General features: G+C 43.0%; 1 protein-coding gene across 2 annotated transcripts; it reads right to left on the reverse strand.

Moving 5' to 3' along the window:
- Positions 1-4,548: 4,548 nt before the first annotated feature.
- Positions 4,549-18,987, reverse strand: DYDC1 (DPY30 domain containing 1). Of its 2 annotated transcripts, XM_032313536.1 has the most exons (7): positions 18,822-18,987; positions 15,629-15,791; positions 15,074-15,175; positions 8,886-8,978; positions 7,524-7,580; positions 6,949-7,053; positions 4,549-4,631 (listed from the first exon to the last, which is right to left on the reverse strand). In XM_032313536.1, exons 2-7 carry the CDS (start codon positions 15,773-15,775, stop codon positions 4,602-4,604), a joined length of 534 nt encoding a protein of 177 aa, XP_032169427.1. In that variant the 5' UTR covers positions 15,776-15,791; positions 18,822-18,987; the 3' UTR covers positions 4,549-4,601. The 2 variants fall into 2 exon arrangements, with proteins under 2 accessions (XP_032169427.1, XP_032169428.1); XM_032313537.1 differs by lacking the exon at positions 7,524-7,580.
- Between the last annotated feature and the right edge of the window lie 377 nt (positions 18,988-19,364).

A 19,364-nucleotide genomic window follows, 5' to 3' on the forward strand; every position in this document is an offset into this window, starting at 1 on the left:
TTACGTCATTCATCTGCAGAACAATGCAGGCACTCGTACTTACTGTCCGGATGAGAAACTGACACAGAGTACGCATCCATCAAGTGTTTTCTGAATGAGGGAACTTGCAGTGGGTCCACGGAGTTGTCCAACAGTCATTTTAGTGGTCCATTCCCCTAGCGTAAGTTTTCAACACCTCCTCACTCAACTCCCTGACCAGCCTTTGCCCTTTTCTCCTTTTTTACCCAAAGGATCAGATGGAGAACATGTAAATTCTGCATGGCTCCACTACCCCAAATGTTCATCCTCTTTACTTAAAATGTCTTTCTCGAGGGCACGGATTGCATGGAGCACGGGGTGTGGTGCAAAAATAATGAATACTGGGGGGCGCCTGGGTGGCTCAGTGGGTTAAGCCGCTGCCTTCGGCTCAGGTCGTGATCTCAGGGTCCTGGGATCGAGTCCCACATCGGGCTCTCTGCTCAGCAGGGAGCCTGCTTCCTCCTCTCTCTCTCTCTCTGCCTGCCTCTCTGCCTACTTGTGATCTCTCTCTGTCAAATAAATAAATAAAATATTTTAAAAAAAATAAAAATTAAAAAAAAAATAATAATGAATACTGTTATGCTGGAAAAAAAAAATGTGGATTTAAAACTAAACAAACAAACAAAAAAATGTCTTTCTCTACATTTCCCCCTCCTGGAAGAAGACACATTTTGAAAATGCTCTCCTCCCCCTGAGTTTTGTCCCATGCCTAGTACTCCTCGGACCCTGCTTGAACCCTCCTAAACCACACCTTCACTCTCCACTTCTCAGCTCATCAACTTTCCTATTGCCAGAGCACAAGAAGCAGCTCACCTCACCCATGGAGAGAATCCCTGCTCAACTTTGCTATATCCTCAGGTCATGGTCTCTTCATCACCAAATTTCTCCGAAAGATAACCTCAATCTCCTTCCTTTCATTACCAAAATCCATGCCCTTAACTACACGATCTGAATTTCACCTCCACATCCTTAATGGAAACTACAAAAAGTTCTCAAAGCCATCCTCGGTCTCTTCCCACACATCACTCCCTGGTCTCAAATCCAGACCTTGGAGGGTGGTGTCCAGGACCTCCCCGATCTTGCTCCTTGCCGTCTCTCTTTGGCCCAGTTTCCTTTACCTGTCCATGGGTTTCACATGTTCAGAACTCACCTCTCCTTCCAGGCTCCTTTTAAAAAGCTCTCCCTTTCATGAAGCTTGCTCAAATCATATCCGCCTTTAAATTCTTACCCGCTATTTGTACTTCTAGTTGGTGCCTATTATATGTGCGCACAAGCTGTGCTTGCCAAGTACTTGAAAGTTCTGCAAGGCAAAGGTCATGCCCTATCCTTATTTCCCATAGTAAATGGCAGAGCCAAGACTAGGGCAAGGCAAACAGGGTGCCGGGGTAGCAAAATTAAAGAGGCGCTTATCCTCAGGTTCGTGTTAACTGCAGAGTCAACACTTAGATTTCATACCTTAGAAGCCTCCCTAGCCCCGCCCTAGTAACTGCATGTGACCCTTTGACATAGATTGAAAAATAAATGAATCTCTAACCCAATGAATCAGTAAGATGACGACAGTGTAAGTACTTCAAGAGACGACTCCTTATCTTCATTGTAAATGAGACTGGGGATAAGTGTAGAATGCAATCATAATCAGAGAGACAGGAAGGCAAGGCTGCCAGGGAGTTTCTAGGAATAGAAACAAAAACAGTAGGAAGACTCTCCTCTCTTCTTCCACAAGATGCCATCATGTCTAAATACAGCGTCTGGAATTATCTACTGCAGCCACACTAGGAACAGCCTGGGGATGAAAACCAACAGACAGCAGAAAGGCAGAGCCAAGAGAGAGGGAGCTGGAGCCCCAATCCATCACTTTGTGGCCTGCCCATCCTCTGGACTTTGCATGGGAGACAATGGATCATTATTATCAGCCTGTTTCCAGTCAGGAGTTTCAGTCACGTTATTTCAGCCAAAATAATACTGATACGGTGTCATTTCTCAGGAGAGAATTGTGTGGCAAAAGAGGAAGCCAAGTGATTGCTGTACCTTCTTCCTTATCCTAAGAGAAGGAAGAATGGGTCAGGGGTAAACCTCGCCTCTGAGCTCTAGCTCCTGAAAGCCTCAGGGATCAGAACTGGCTACAGCCCAGCCATGTTCCTGTCCCCCATATGAGAAGCGGAATGACAGGCTCTCCAGCTGACAGAAAGAACAATAGCTCTCCAGCTGCTTTTCTTCAAACTAGCCGGAAGGAACAGGGTACTGAGCTTCGGCCTGGTGTCCGAAGTGCATTCTCTGATGTAGTTTTAGCATTCATAAAGCTGATTCTTTGATTCCCATTGGGCCCATTCTGCCTGGTTCCCAAACAGGTTAAGAGACAGAAGTCATTAGGTACCTCCAAAACCCTTCAAATTCTTCTCAGAAAGTAATCATGTTACATTTCATCAAATTAGGAAAGTGGAGAAAGCCAAGAGGAACAGTTATTTTTATGAGAAAAACTCTGTGGCATTTGAACTTTGGTTTCAGACAAAGGTGGACCAACAGGACTTACCTCATATGTGAAACAATGAAAAACCCACACACAAAAAAGACAAAACTACAGCTCTTAGGACAGTGAACATAGTGCTGAAAAGGACAGTGAGCTCTGAGAAACGGGAAACAGAGTGCTCCCTACTACTGCGCTGGGACACTGCCTTGAGTGTTGACAAGTTACATCACAGGGAAGGAGAACATACACGAAGCCCGGAGATCTCCTTGGATAAGGAGGGTCTGGGAGTCCAGGGATACCTCCGGAGGGTCCCCCCAAGTCTTCAGCTGAGCAACAAACACATGGGTATGAGGAAATGATAAGCTAAAGAAAGAACCTTTAAAACAATTTGAGGACATACCCATGACTTGAAGAGAGCTGGGAATAATTTCTCTTGCTGTCAATCTTACCTCATCTTTCCACAGCTGAAGTGAAAATTCTCATAGTTCACTCAACATTGGGTAGTACACCCAGAGAGTGTTGCCTTGCTGAGGCAAAACTGGCCCTAGACTCCATTCTCTTCTGGTACCACTCAATAAAGCTTCTTAAGCAAGAAAAGAAAGGGTCAAACTATTTCTGAGTACCTTAATGACATCCAAAAATATTCACAGGAATAGAAACATCCTACAGACAAGAAGACAGAACTCACATCTAACCAAAAATTACCAGGCATAGAAAAAAGTCAAGAAGAAAAGTTTCATCTCCTTTTCACCTCATTCTACCTCCACTCTCTTGTGCCCAGATCTGGCTTGGGAGCACTTCCAACCAGACTACTCCCTACCCCAGAATCACAGAAATTCCACCTGTGACTAGCCAACACTCACAGATCCTTTCTGTTAAGCTCCTGAATGAGACTGGCCTGGGCTATGCTGAGCCCAAGGGCCCTATTAGCCTGCCCTTCCACCCCTTGCCCTCTATGAGGGCATCTTCATAGTCTAAGGCCTGGGGACACTGCGCTGTCTTGCCCCCTTAAGCACACCTGTCTGGATGGACTGATATGGGTCATATGGGTCATCCATATCAGTCCATGGGAGGCACAGTGCCTCGTGGCCTGACTGACCAGGAAACTGCCTCTCCAGGGCACCTGGGACTTCTTTCTTAAAAATATACAGAAATGACATGGAAAGATAACATTTCTTTTTAATGAAACCAATACAATATCCCTCTCCTCTCCCTTTTTTTCTTTTCCTGTTGAAGCAACTAGGCTGCTCTATTCTCATTGCCTCAGGGAAGGTATGCGATGACCAAAAGCAGACTTACTTTTATTTACTTATTTATTTGTTTACTTATTTATTTATTCATTTTTAAGAAGCCACTTCCTGGCATTTATGTTTCCATGTCTACACTACTCCTTAAAGAACAGAAAGGACTCATAACAGAGATTTAGATTTGGAAGAATTCTACAAAGGAAGCAAAGTTCTCCTAAAGTTTAAGGCTGGGCCTAAAACTTCTGAGGAATCAGGAGAGACTCCAGGGCCCATGAATTACCCAGCACCCACTCAAGGAAGGCCCCTGCACGGCCTTTGTCCAGCGAGAGCTTCCCCCAAATAGCAGCACCAACACTCTGGCCCACTGGCTGCTCCAGAAGAGAGGCTGCTTCTCTGTACCCCAGCACTTCGCATCTTTCCCTATCCAGCCCATTACTAAGCATGGACTAATGGTCTTACAAAGTGTCATTGCCTAGCAAACTGGGGAAATCTTTGCAGTCCACTTGGTGGGGGAAGGTGGGATATAAAGCAAGTTGAACACTCCCCAGCCCTGCACTGGTGGCAGGCCCTCTCTCTCCTCCCAGACCAGAACTTGCACCTCAACAATCTTGTTCTCATGCAGACACACATGCTCTTTTCAGCTCATCTCTCATTTGTCCATTTCAGTAGCTTGGGCAAACTCTCTCTCCCACTCTCAGAGGAATCCTAGGAATCACAAATTGTATTGGGGAATCCAGAACAGCCTTTTAACACTACCCTTGAAGCCCATCTATAAAGCTGTCTTTAGAGGGAAAAAAATACAGTAGGGAACCTCATGTTTTGAAACTTGAAACAAGCAGAAAAATTTATTGCTCTTAGGTTGGTTGATGCTACAAATCTTGATCAATGTTTAATGCAACCTAAAAGTAAAACAAAACATAAATATGTTTTAATACAGTTAGAGCTGTGACTGTGTAAATGAAGCTTTCTTGATAGTTTCAAATTATTTCAAGTAAGATCCAAGCAAATGTTCTCAAGCATTTGTTAACCCATCCATTCTTCTATTTCTCTTGCTCCCCTTTCTTATTGTTATTCTTCCTGAATCCACCCCTTAAATGACGGAATTTCTAATGCATTCGCCTGAGCCCCATTCTGCAGTCTGCACGCTCTCCTAGGTACCTAACTCCCTGCATCTCCTAGCCCCACACAGCCCATAGCTCGTAGCCTATAGCTGCTGCGCTCCTATCTCCCATCTGCTGCTCTCTCCCGTCCTCTGGACAGCTATCCCACATCAACTGGCCTTTAGCCAATTACATCTGCCTATCTCAGGGTCACCTGACATTCAACACGTCTACAACTGAAGCCATCATTTTCATGAAACCTACCTCCTCTCCTTATATTCCTCAACTCAACAAATGGTTAAGCTCTTAGTCCAGTTGCCCATGGCAGAAATCTGGGCATCCCCTTGACTTCCTTCTGTCCCTCCTCCTCCCAGCCAACATCGAATCCATCCTGTTCTCCCCATCTCTGCTGTCTACACCCTGGTCCAAGCTCTGGTCATCCTGCATCTGGGCAGTCATGAAACCTCCTAAGTGGTCTCCCTTTTCCACACTTGCCCACTCAAATCGTCTCTCCCTTCTCTAAAATCCCCTCTCCACCGCTCTCCACCCTACAGAGAGCCTTTCAGCGACTCTTGTTGCACTCGTCCTACAGAGCACAGTGTCATGTGACCTTTAGCCACCTCTCCAGCTTTGAGTCACACCTCGCAGCTCCGTGCAACCCAGCCTTCGAGCTGGGCTACGCCAGCTCCTTGACAGCATCCTGCTGTCTCCATCTGCTGCACTCAGCTCAGGCTACCTCTTCAAGCATCATTCCTTAGGAAGACTCATCCAAGCCAGGTCCCTCCTCTCGGAGCACCTGCCCCCGGCCCACAGCCCCCAGAGGGCAGGAAACCCATCTGTTCTGTTCATTGGTATTCGCTGCCTGCCTGCATGATACCAAAACACAGACATTTAATGAAAGTGTCTCTACTGACTCATTAGGACCAAGTGCTTTCAGCTGCCCCTTCTAATAGGCCTCCAGTGACATCCCAGTCTGCGTTATTGCCCTAGCCTCCTAACTGGTGTCCTCACGTCTCTCTCTCCATCCTTCCCTCTGTGCTGCCACATCTGGCCTTTCTAAAATGCTGCTTGGTGATTGCATCAGGCTCTACAGCCTTTAGGATCAAATCTACATACTGGTCTGGGCACAAATGACCAAGTCTTTCATGGCCTGTTCTTCCTCCCTCTCCTGCCTGGTCCCTTCTCCCTCCCTGCCTCACACCTCACTCCCCCTGGGGTGTCTCATACTGGCTGTGCTCTCAGACCCTCCTCCTCCCGCTCTCAGCAACCAGTCATCAACTTCCTTCAGGAAACCTTCCCGGATAGAGCTCCTCCGCTGGGCTGGCTGTCCCCATTTTGTCAGCGTACATGGTTAGGTCACTAAATATACCCTCTGCCCCGACAGTCCTGGTCTACGCCAGCGGATCTGGCTTAGTTATTAACAGCTCACCTGTTCACTCTCAAAACCTATGCTCTGGCCAATAAATCACTTGATCATTCAAGCAAAGACTATTAACTGCTTGTTCAATTGTCTGTTTCCCCCCAGACTAGGTCAATAACTATGTGTTTTATGCCCAACAGCATCAGGCACAGTGCCTGGTACGTAGAAATCACTGTATGTTTATTACGCAAGCATATAGTAGAAAAGCACGCATTTTTCATTAGCATTTATATCTGGTTCTAGTGTTTGCCACTGAGAATCAACTAGCTGGCCCTCCAAATTTAACTTAAAGATTATGTATTTCACCAAAGGATTTTAAATATTTATTTTGAACAGATTCTGAGATTTTCAAAGCCTGAGTCCAAAATATATACACTGCCCTCTGCAAAAGGGCACACTATGACCTCAACACTAGGTTCTAGCTACTTTCCCATCAGTGCTGACACATTTGCAAGGACCCAGACCTGTGCCCACCCTGACCCTTGTGGCCAGCAGCACACATTCACAAAAGAGCAGAAAGCCCAGCAAGAACAGATGGTCAACACCCAGGGAACTGATTGTCTTTCTCTGACACTAAGGGCCCATTTGCCAACAAACTCTGGTCTCTTATGCACTAGGCTTTCCCAAAGTCAAAAAACAAAAACAAAATAAAACAAAAACCTGTTTTTCACAACACACTTTGTTAAAGATGCTTACATCAGATAGCATTGGCTCATCAAGTTCTTCCACTCTGCTCAGGTTAGGTGCCCCATATCGATCGCTAATTTCAGCTAGTGTTTTGCTTGCATCTGATGTGACATCCTACAATCATTAAAATTCTTTTTAAGTTTAAATGAGTTCAAAATTAAGACACTCATTTTCTTTTGATTTCAATAATGTCTGAATTATAACATCAAACTTTAATGTTAATGGAATGAACCAATACCTGTTACTAGAGAGAGAATTCTAGAAATAAATGCTAAAACTTAACTAAAAAGCACATTCAGAAATTTAAGATATATCATTGTAACTAAACATATGGTCAATAAATATCTCACGACATTTTTGTTTTTAAAAATACAAACAGAAACTGAATGTCCCATTTTTATCCACTTTGAGGTTTTGCTTTAAAGCTTATCATACTTGTGAATTATTACTAGAACACAAACTTAGACTATCAATTTTTGCACTTTCCTTATTAAAAGGTTTAGTTACTCATGCATCAATGTTAAGTTTTGCTTTCCAGGACACTCATTCATTTCACTTAACACAGAATACCTTTTCCTTCTCACCTCTGAATGTGAACTATCTTCACTCTTAGCTATATTTTCTGTATTCATTCTCATCTTCTATAATATATAAAAATGAAGAAAAATATTTGAACATACTTTCCATTTTGATTCCATATTTAATTTTCAAGAAACTTTTTAAAAGATTTTTAAAAATTTTATTTATTTGACATAGAGAGAGAGATCACAAGTAGATAGAGAGGCAGGCAGAGAGAGAGGGGGAACCAGGCTCCCCACCAAGCAGAAAGCCTGACACAGGCCTTGATCCCAGGACCCCGGGATCATGACCTGAGCCAAAGGCAGAGGCTCAACCCACTGAGCCACCCAGGTGCCCCAAGAAATTTTATTTTTAAATAATGCTATGATCAATTTAATAGCAAATAGGTCATGAGTAATAAAGGGGTGATCTGAATACATTTAGTACAAAACTGTAGCCTGCAGTCTCATTTAAGATTGGCTACTAATAGAAAACCATGTTTTATTTATAATTAAACACGACTCTTTTTAAAAAATGAAATGACCTGAAAGGTTAAACCTGAGGTCAAATTATTAGCCGATGAGACAAGTGATAAAACAGAGACTTTTCTTCTGTCATTTTACATCACTGAGTCTTCACTGAAGACAAAGGGGGTCTATATCTCCATGTATGTATGGGCACGTGTGCATGGTGTGAATCTTTGCACCCTACGGCACTCAGACTAAGATAAGCTCAGCATCTGTGTTTTTGTTAACGATGTGTTTTTTTTAACTATGTATAGGTCTTTGAATTTATCTTTTTAAGAATATCACTTTTTTAATTCAATTCAGCCTTCCCACTTTTAAAAAAGTGCTTTAAATAATTATGCTCTCATCTAAGCCAGGGGTACACATATTCTACAAGACCTACTTCTGTTTTTAACTTTAATTATGGAATAAATAGAGGAGTCATATTTGCATGAGAGAGACTGTGAGGGCGCCTGGGTGGCTCAGTTAAGTCAAATGCCCTCACAATTGCAAAGAACTTAACCTTGAACATCAGCTCCCACAGTCAGGAACAACTGTGCCTGGGCTAGAAGGTTGCTTCCATCACCATGAGAGAACTCTGCGGCTCACAAAGCAGTTTCCCACAAACAATCGGTAGCTGATCCTTACAACAAACCAGTGAGATACTGCTAGTAAAATTAGACTGTTACCCCTATTTTTCAAAAAGGCAAACTGAGATTGAAAAGGTTGTAAGACTTGTTTCAGTCACACAGCTAAGGTGTGATACGTCTCCGAATCCCACATATGACAGTTGCAAGAAACAGTTTGAGGATTCTATGAGGTTTTAAATAAAACAGACTTTTTAATAAAACAGACTTTTTAAAAAATAAAACTTCAAATTACCTTCTCTAGTTCTTCTTGAGCTCTCCGTAGCTCTTCTATTCTTTGTCTCTCTTTTTCTTGCATTTCCAACTCCAGCTGGAATGCCAGCTGTTGCTGAATATTCAGAAATAAATAAGTCATATTAGCGTCAGATCAATTGCAAGGAATTAACTCTAATCACTCTGAAAAGTCCCAGGATAATTAAGTTTATACCCACCTAAATTTCAGACGCTTACAAGAATAAATGATCACAGCCACCTAATACTTAAGCTTTTACAAATATTTCCTAAAGTCTAACATAAAAGAGGAAACTTCCTTAATTGCTAATTTGTAGAAAAGCACAATTTGTGCAAAATCAAGTTATTTTTTTCTGTTCTTCGTGAAGCAACAAAATGAAATTGCAGTACTTTTTTTAGATAAAATCCTTTCAAGCATAGATGGGTATTCAAAGACCCGAACCTTAGTTGCAGAAGAGTGGATGAGAAAATCTTTAGTATATTATCCAAAACTATAGATAATCAAAAATGTATAGGTCCCAACTCAACATACATGTCACACTATAATAAGGGTCAGCAAACTAAATTCTGTGGGCCAGATCTGACTCAGTCCTGTATTTGTACAGCCCCTGAGCTAGGAAAGGTTTTACATTTTTAAATGGTTGAAAAATACTGAAATAATATTAATATTTCCTGATACATGGGAATTACAAAAAAAATTCAAATCTTGGTGCCTATAAATAAAGTTTTATTGAAACACCATCATGTTTGTTTGCTTACTTATTTTCTGTGACTATTTTTGCACAACAGCACAGTTGAGTGGTGGCAACAGGGACCATAGTAATACTCTCATCACTTTGCACTGGTGCTTAACATGCTACAAATCAGTGACTCCGTTTTATCTCAACAGTTCTTGGAGTGCCACGGTATCCCTTCACCATGACATTTTTTAAATCATTGTGTACCCATCACATCATAACAAGAAAAGAAGTGGACTTTGAATATTGCCCTTTTAAGATACAGTGGACAGTATTTTATTACCAAATTAAATAGCAAAGTATGGTGTTTATTATGAAGGATACTTTACTAAAAGAATGCAATAGCAACGTTAACCAGACTGAACACTTACCATCACAGTATTCTCAACTCACATGAAAACAAAGGTCAGAAATAGTGGACTATTTTAAACAGGATTATTTCATCACAGTAAAATTTCTTCATGAAAATTAAAAATAAAAATGAGGTTGCAATGAACAAGTTTCCAAGTGGTTCATTTGTTAGCCAAGCAAAGAAGTTCATTTCCCAATGACGATTTAATTAAAACGTGTTTGATTTCAGTGTTCAAAAAAATAATAATAAACTTAAATTAAGATTATTAGCTTTTTGGAGAAAACAGTTGCTCAAAGAGTTGATGACACCAGGAACAACACCGGGAACATCAACAGTCGAATAAAAACGAGGCAAATTATTTTGAGCGATTTTCCTTGGCTCTTGGTACGTAGACAAATGTTCCCAACGCTGCTCAGCTATTGTCATTTACTAGTATCAATGCTGAATTTGAAGGGACTGAAAGATCAGCCTCTATGAATAGTCAAGAGGTATTTTCTTAGTTTTCTTTCTTTCTTTTTCTTTCTTTCCCTTCCTTCCTTCCTGCCTGCCTTTCTTCCCCCCAACCCCTTGTTCTTTCTTTCTTTCTAGGGAGGGAGTGGAGTGCGTGAGCACATGGTGGTTGGGGAGAGAGGGAAAGAGAGAATCTTAAGCTGGCTCCACCCTCAACGTGGAGTCCAGCCCTAGGCTTGATCCCACAACCCTGAGATCATGACCTGAGCTGAAATAGAGAGTTGGATACTTAACCGACGGAACCACCCAGATGCCCCAAGAAATATTTCCAAAGAAGTTGAGAAACATGAATTCAGTACAACCAGCAGTGAAATCTGCTAAGATGTGTCACAACCAGTGGTGATAAAAACGTATGTGGAATAGAAAGAGGCTTTGTTGGACAAACTTACAGAGCTTGTGAAAATGCAGTGTTGAAAGCCCAAGAGTATTCATTGTGTTATTCAACAGCAGACACTCTGCGGAAAATGCTTGAATCTCTCATGTGCTACTGAGCCAGCAGTGCCAACAGCGTCCTTCATTCTCTCTTATGAATGCAACCGTCATCAGTTTTGCAGATTTTTGTCAGAGAGAGAAAATGAATATATCTCGGCTCGCCCCAGCACACAGCAGTTGCATATGGCTGCACAGGGTGACGGGTTACTGTGCATTGTGGGGCTCGGGACCAAGACTGAAATTTTTTGGAATGAGAAGACTCATTCTCAATCTCTATTATCAAACCTGAAATGGCTTTGCATGTAAGCTTTACTGCAGGCTTAATAATGTTTTTAGATCAACTCAAACTAAACTTACAAGGCAAAACAGCTCTTATATGGAAAACGTAATACTTTGGAGAAGCCATTTCAACAACTAATGTTTGAATTGCAATGTCAAGCTGCTTTATACACTTGCCCTGTGGTCAAAATCTTTTTTATTTTATTTTATTTTATTTTATTTTATTTATTTATTTGACAGAGAGAAATCACAAGTAGACAGAGAGGCAGGCAGAGAGAGAGAGGGAAGCAGGCTCCCTGCTGAACAGAGAGCCCGATGCGGGACTCGATCCCAGGACCCTGAGATCATGACCTGAGCTGAAGGCAGCGGCTTAACCCACTGAGCCACCCAGGCGTCCCTAATTTTTTATTTCTTTTCAGCGTAACAGTAACCATTGTTTTTGCACCACACCCAGTGCTCCATGCAATCCATGCCCTCCCTAATACCCACCAATCTGGTTCCCCCAACCTCCCATCCCCCGCCCCTTCAAAACCCTCAGGTTGTTTTTCAGAGTCCATAGTCTCTCATGGTTCACCTCCTCTTCCAATTTCCCTCAACTCCCTTCTCCTCTCCATCTCCCCTTGTCCTCCATGTTATTTGTTATGCTCCACAAATAAGTGAAACCATATGATAATTGACTCTCTCTGCTTGAGTTATTTCACTCAGCATAATCTCTTCCAGTCCGGCCATGTGGTCAAAATCTTAAACAAGAAACTAGATGCTCCTCTCCCCCAGTTTCCACACAAAATTGGCAGCAGGTGTATTTCCCGAGCTCAGACTATAGGCCCAAAGTATTTTGTGGCCTTGACTTCAGTGTGAATGAAATTTCCATATCTTCAAATCCAAGTAACTGTGTAACTGAGAAGCTTTTACCAACCTTCAACTGGAAGTGATTAATCTAGGAGGTAATGACATGCCAAAAGGCAAAACAAGATAAAAATCTAATAGAATTCTACAAATGCATTCCAAGAGATAAATATGGTCAAAATTATATCCACACGGACCGATATCAGCATTTGGCAGGACCAATCTCTCAGCTATTTTCAAAGAGGAAATACTAAAATCTCATTAAAGATCAGCATTAACGGATAAATGTTTTCAATCTGATGATAGGGAACACTAACTTTGAACTCCAACTAAAAGAAATGTTATCTCTAAGAAAATAATTTAATTCTCTTAAGCATTAAGCCTATGTTCCAAATGGAAAATTGTACTTAATTACTATTTAAAAAAAAAATTTTATTTTGTCAATATAACTTTTGTGGAAATTTATTCTCTCTCGCTGTATCTACATAATATACCATAATACCTACATGTACCATTATGTCTTTCAAATGCATTATTAAAAAATAATACATTTTTATAAATAAAGAGATAATAAACAGTCATTATTATTTACTTACAGAGGGTTGTTAAAGGGAATTTTCTGGTAATCTTGAATTATCCACATTGAGATAAAAGTGATGGGCCAGGTCGCTGAAGGGCAAGAACATGGCATTTCGATCCACTTTCAGATATTGGTGGAGGAAGTGAAATGACTAATCTCAGAACAGCAGTGCAAAATGCAGTTGTGAAGTACCAACCACACTGGTCAAGAGAACCAGTTTCTCAACATTTTCTGGAAAACTTCAAAGCTCAGTCCATTTCTTCACACAGGAGTAAAACCATTAGGAATATATTCCAAAAAATCAAACAAACCAAAAAGCTTTTACTTCCTCAGTGAGCTCATAGGTAGAAAATGTCAGTCAAAGTCCTTTCCTGTTCACAGGGTTCTGGGTTTACTGGAGAGTGTCCTAAACTTTCAGGGCATTTCAAGTCAGTGGCACCAACTGAGAACAACAGGGCGGGGACCAGAGTCCTGATGCCTCAACTCACTTGACTCAATGGTGGACTGAGAGCTCCTGTCCCTTAACATCTCTGGCTCACTCTCTCTTAAGCTCTTCTCCAGTGGACCTTCTCACCACAGGCTCCTTTTTCCTTCTCTCATCTATTTCTGGCCATCACACTGTTTCTTTCATGGGTCATAAAATCTTCTGCAGAATTTTGTTGCATCCTCCACTCTGGACCCAATGCTCAGGGTTCAGTGCACAGTGGAGCCCTTCCTACTGATACAGGATACAGCGAGAGAAGTGCTTGATTTCTACTATTGCCCAATTTTATCTAAGTAAGATGAAGTAGATGAGCCAAGGAAAGTCAAGTGGCCCCACGTTTGTGATAGAATTATCCTAGAGAAGGAGAGCTGCTGAGAAGTTCTCCTCATTCTGAGAGACTAGATGTAGAAGCTATAAGATGAAGGGCAGATTCACACTCAAAGGGGGCAATTTTGTGGCAGACGCTCACCCATTTGGATGATGGTCTGACACCCAACTCAACATTCTGCAAACTCCCCATAAGAATAAACCAAGTGACTGAAAAATGAAGATTCAGGAGCAGTAAAGTTTTCAACAGCCATATCTATTTTGGGTACCTAGAATGTTCTACCTCAGTGTCAGGGATAAGAGGTTAGACAGAGAAGCTATTTGTCATGTCTATATTTTCCTTTTTATCCACACACCCAAATAACAGATTTCTTTCCCTTTTACAACTGTATAGACTGGAGTTGAGACTCTGGGGTTAAGTACTAAATGGTAGAATGATGGGGATAACAAATTTAGTTCAGAAGCTCTCCATAAATATAATTAGTCCAAAAGTCACTCTAGAACTTTCCCTATCTAGTTTATAATCCATGACTTATTCCTGAAACCATTCTCTTACCAACATTTTCAGCTCCCCAATCCTGCTATCTTAAACCTACTTCAATCAAAGGGTCTGCCCCTTCCACATCATCATTCAAATCTCTAGGCGCAAGTGGAGAAAATCACAGAATCTTAAAACCAAACCAAATGGCAACATTATAAATGCCTGGTCTCTAACTTGACAGGTTACTCAGTGCTACCAAGTAATGCTAAGTTTCCTGGTCAACTCTACCATTCTCCAAAGCTACCATTTCAAACCCTCCCTGCTCTCCCCACACCCGCCACTTTACTTCATTCCTGGAAGATGATCATGGTCCCTACTTCATAAAGAAGAAAGAGTCATACAGAAACTGTTTTAAACCTTGTGCCACAAAACCTATACATCCACATGTACCTAGACCATCCTCTCCCTATCCCGCCTCCCCCTTTTTTTTTTTTAAGATTTTATTTATTTATTTGACAGGCAGAGATCAGAAGTAGGTAGAGAGGCGGTCAGAGAGAGGGGGAAGCAGGCTCCCCACTGAGCAGAGAGCCCAATGTGGGATTCAGTTCCAGGACCCTGAGATCATGACCTGAGCCGAAGGCAGAGGCTTAACCCACTGAGCCACCCAGGTGCCCCTCTCCCTATCCCTTAACATCAACAATCCTCTCCTCTCTGCTCCTTTAAAACAAAACAAAGCAAAATAAAACAAAACAAAAAAACCAATCTCCTTCCCTGAAAATCTCCTTGAAAGCATTATCCGCACTCACCATCTCCACTGTTGCACCCAACCTCATGCATACTGCTCCCTCCAAGGTCACCAATGGTCTTAAATGAGCACTTTGCCCTCTTGCTCTCACTCAACCAGCAGTAGGCATGGTTGACCCTTTGGGTCTCTCCCCTTAGCCTCCACAAGAGCACACTTCCTGGGTCTTCCTCCCACCCCACTGCTGCTATTTCTCCAGCAAAGATGACACAGATACAGAAATACAGAAACATGAAGATATAAGAGAACCATTCCTAACTCATTAGAGATGGGAGGGTTTTGCAACACTTGGGTTGCACCACACTGAGACTGACACCGCTAACTCTGGTCACCCCTAAACTCCCGCCCTTGTCTTGTCTCACCTGCTGGAACAGGAGCTCCTCTGCTTTGAGCCTCTCCATCATCTCCCGCTCTATCACAGCTAGTTCTCTCTCATGCTCCAGGTCGGCCATTTCCTTCCGTCTCTAGCAGTGTTTAAAAACAATGTCACGTGACTAATTTGAGCTAGAACAATTTGTAGAAACAATCTTGAAAGTGTGTTAATCACCAAGAAGAGGGAAAGGGGAAGCAAATTTTACTCTATCCCATTTAGAAAATGTGTAATAATTTGGGGAAATGTGTGTTTTTTTGAATAAAGAGCATAAAATTAAAATTAAACGTTGGGTATGATCACAACTATGTACAGAAAAAGTCTACAAATACATAGGCAATCTGTAGGAAAAAAGAAAATACCTAAAAATCTAGAAAGAGGTAATCTATGGAGTATTTTTTCTTCTGTTTTTTTTCATACTGTCCAAGTTTTTCATAATAAACATACTATTTTTATAATAGAAATAACATTGGACTTTTTTAAAAAGGAGACAAATGGAAACAACTATCTTACTCTTCTAATTTTCTCAAAGAAGATCTCTACTTACCAGTTGTTCCATGGTCATGTTTTCCTTATATTTGTAAATCCACAATCCTAAATATTCTATTGGATCCACTGGGCGAATTCTTGCCACTTCTGCAAGACCTTGAATTAGACATGTCCCAAGGCACTTTTGAAGATACCTTGACTCCATTTCTCACCCCTGACTTCTAAAAGGTAAATGTTCTTGCATTAATGCAGGGAATGTTCAATAAGAACAATAAAAGTAGACTCCAGTGAGGCCAGCAAAGCATTACATCCTGTTATGGGCACCTCCCATCAGGGATGACACAAGCAAGCTGGCTCCATGAAGCTTCTGGCAGTGTCCAAAGAGAGTCCACAGATGTCACAACAGCTACCACGAAGATGCATTTTCAAAATCCTGATGGGCTCTCAAGGCCAAGAGTCAGAAAAGAAGAGCAAACAAAACCGCCAACCAGCAAAGGGAAGGAAATAATAAAGATTAAAGCAGAAATAAATGATATAGAAACTAAGCAACAGCAACAAAAAAATAATGAAAGAGAGTCATAAAAAGGGATACCATCATTACTGTGAGATGGCTACATGCCAAGCAGTGCATGTCTCACTCCATCCTCACAATGTGGGTGGTAAATCAGTGTCATTACCCCTGCTGTGCGGAAGAGGAAGCCCAGACACAAAGAGCATATAAGTCAACATGGTGAACATGGGATTATACCCAACTCTTGATTCCAGAGTCATTATCTTAATGACACCGATGATCCTCCCAAGCCACGAGGGTCAGTGGCTTGACCCTCAAAAAAATACAAAAGGCCATGAATCTCTAAGGCCAAAGAATAAAATTAAAAAAGAATTCAGCCATCAAAGAATAGCATATGAAGCTCCTCACACTTTGGCCCCAATTTCTTCTCAGGCTCACCTCCAGACATCTCTTCTGCCTGCAGCATATCCTGGGCTCTAACCCCACTTAACATTCTGCCATTCTGCCGTTCATACCTTGCCCACTTCCATCTCTAAGGCTTTTGCACATAATGATTCCTCACTATCTCCCAGCTTAGAAAATATATCTCATCACCTGCAAGATGTAGGTCATCTCTCATTCCCTGAGCCTTCCCAGGCCATGCAAAGGAGATCCTCCTTCTCCAAGCAACTCACATAGCACCTGTCATGCAACCTGAGAATCATCTGTGTACACACACATCTGTACTCCCAAGACAAGCTCCTTCAGCTCCTCATGGAGTGTGTTTCAGTCACAGGGTGGGCATGCTGGCTCCCCATGGAGGCAAGTGAATGAGTTTCTCCACTCTCCCAGTAATGTTCCCGTCTATCCAGTTATTAAGATGGACAGGAATAATCTTAGACCAGATGTTAAGGAAGGAAGGAAGGAAGGAAGGAAGGAAGGAAGGAAGGAAGGAAATATAGAAACTACTGTACTTCAAGTGCTTTGAAAAAACTGAGCACCCTCAAATTATCTTTATGGAATCTAGTTGCTATTCATTATTCAACAAATACATGCTGAGTACCTACTATAGGTCAGGCATGAGCCGAATATGAAAGAGTAGAATGCCAGCAGGTCTAGTCCTGTCCCTGGAGAAATGCACTGAACATTCTGCATAAAATTTCAGAAACAACAGCCTCCTGAGGTTCATAAAGCCCAGTAGTGTCTCTCCCATTTGATGGTGGTGCATGTATAAATGGTATAGCCCCCCACAGAGAGGAATTTGATAATATCTAGAAAATTACATAGGTTTTTACTCTTTGAACAATCTATCTCCCTTCTCAGATCTTAACTTGAAAAAATATGGAGTGGGGCATCTGGGTGGCTCAGTGGGTTAAAGCCTCTGCCTTCGGCTCAGGTCATGTTCCCATAGTCCTGGGATCGAGCCCCGAGTTGGGCTCTCTGCCCCGCGGGGAGCCTGCTTCCTCCCTTCTCTCTCTCTGCCTGCCTCTCTGCCTACTTGTGGTCTCTCTCTCTCTGTCAAATCAATAAAATCTTAAAAAAAAATATGGAGTGATGCTTATATGCACGTAGTTACGTTGCACCGTTACTTAGAATAGTCAAATTGGAACCCCATCGAAAAACTCATCCCTAAGGGACTGTTGAGATACAACAACGCAATGGATTACTGTGCATATATATTATATAAAAGACATGAGTAAGATCTTTGAAATAGGGAGTGATCTCTAGGACATAGTGTGAGGTGAGGGAAAAAAGCAAGGTGTAGAAATTATAGACAGTATGCCACCTTTTGTATTAACAGCAGTGGGGGAAGGAATGTGTATGTGTGTACATAGATGTAGTCATAAAAACTTAAACTCTATGAACTGGCACGAATGAACCGAATTCCTTTTCAAGCTGGCATTTCAAGCAGGTTAAGTATGTCTTAACCATACAGAGAGGAGGATTATTGTATTACAAACCAGTTTGAGACACAGTATCTTCACTGTGCTTCTGCAATGGGACATACTCTAAAGACAAAATAACTACAGTGACATCTCAATGTCTTTTGAAAAGGTAAAACAGGGAACAGATTCCTGCTGCTGTTCAGGAAAATAATACACGGGAAAAGGACCAAGTCCTCAAGGGAAAAACCTCTGGCCTAAGAATAGATCCCAACGAGTGTGGGTCTCAGATCTATGGGTCTAGATTAACAGAATCCAGGTAAACTCGTTACTTAGCTTCTCGTGTTTCCTGTCCATGAAATGGCGATAATACCCATCTGACAGGTTGTTGTGAAGAATGTTATTTTTCATATACACAACAGACATCTCGGGTCAAGATAAGAAAGCCCTTTCCCAGGGAAACAGCTGCCTCGAGCCTGGAGAAGTTGTCACAAGGAACAGAGAGAGGTCCTTTGCCCATGCCTAGGAGAAAGCCGGCCAGCCTAGTGGGAAAGGAGGGGATTCGGGTAGAGTTGCCAGATGTAGCACATAAAAATAGGGGATGCACAGTTCAACATGAAGTTCAGAGAAATAAGGAATAACGTGTTAGTACAGTGTAGTATGATACAAAATCATTCGTTGTTTATCTGAAATTTATAATGAACCGGTGTCCCGTGTTGTATCTGGCAACTCTCGATTCGGGGCGCTTGGGTTCGTTTTCCTATCCTGGGTCTGCGGAAGGGTCTCCCGCCTTCCTGGTCCCCTCCACCCAGCGTGGCGAGGCCAGCCGAGGAGAAGGGATGGAGGAGGAGGCGGCACTCCCCAGGCGCTACACAAACCTTTCTCCGCCCAAAGAAGCCGGGGCGTCGTCTGCGCCCCGCACCACTCGCAAGGGCCCAATGGCCCAAACCACGGTGCCCGCGGGATCCCCGCCAAACTCCAAGTCCGGGTCTAGGCGAAAGGCGCCTGCGCTCTCGATGCGCGCACCCGACGCGTGCGCGTACCCTCGCTCCGCGAGTCGCGTCCCGTCGCTAGGCAACGAGCGGGCGCGCCTCGGAACCCGGGACCGCGCACTGTCCAGGGGCTGGGGCGCGCGGAGCGGTGAGCGCGGGATGGGGCGCCGGGAGAACGCGCGGTGGGGAGCCGAAGGCTCGGGAGTGGGACGACGGGGAGGGGAGCGAGCGCGCGGCGGAGAGGAGGGGCGCGAGAGTCGTGGACAGACGGCGCGCGCGGGGTGTGGCGGGGGCGCCCCACACAGGAGGGACCGCCAGGGTGGGCGAGCAGAGACTTACAGCCTAGAGGCTGGGAGGAGGGGGAGGCCGAGAAGAGGAGTCGAGCCGGAGGCGCTGGGAGGAAAAGAGGGGCGGCAGGGGGCCACCTGC

This window comes from Mustela erminea, chromosome 14 (assembly GCF_009829155.1).
Source record: "Mustela erminea isolate mMusErm1 chromosome 14, mMusErm1.Pri, whole genome shotgun sequence".
In the NCBI taxonomy this organism is placed as follows: Eukaryota; Metazoa; Chordata; class Mammalia; order Carnivora; family Mustelidae; genus Mustela; species Mustela erminea.

Coding starts and splice junctions, on each gene's coding strand:
- DYDC1 (XM_032313536.1), bottom strand. CDS start 15,775: ATGGAGTCAAGGTATCTTCAAAAGTGCCTTGGGACATGTCTAATTCAA. Junction 15,176..15,628: donor ACATGACCATGGAACAACTG/GTAAGTAGAGAT, acceptor AAACACTGCTAG/AGACGGAAGGAAATGGCCGA. Junction 7,054..7,523: donor AAGATAGTTCACATTCAGAG/GTGAGAAGGAAA, acceptor TAATGATTGTAG/GATGTCACATCAGATGCAAG.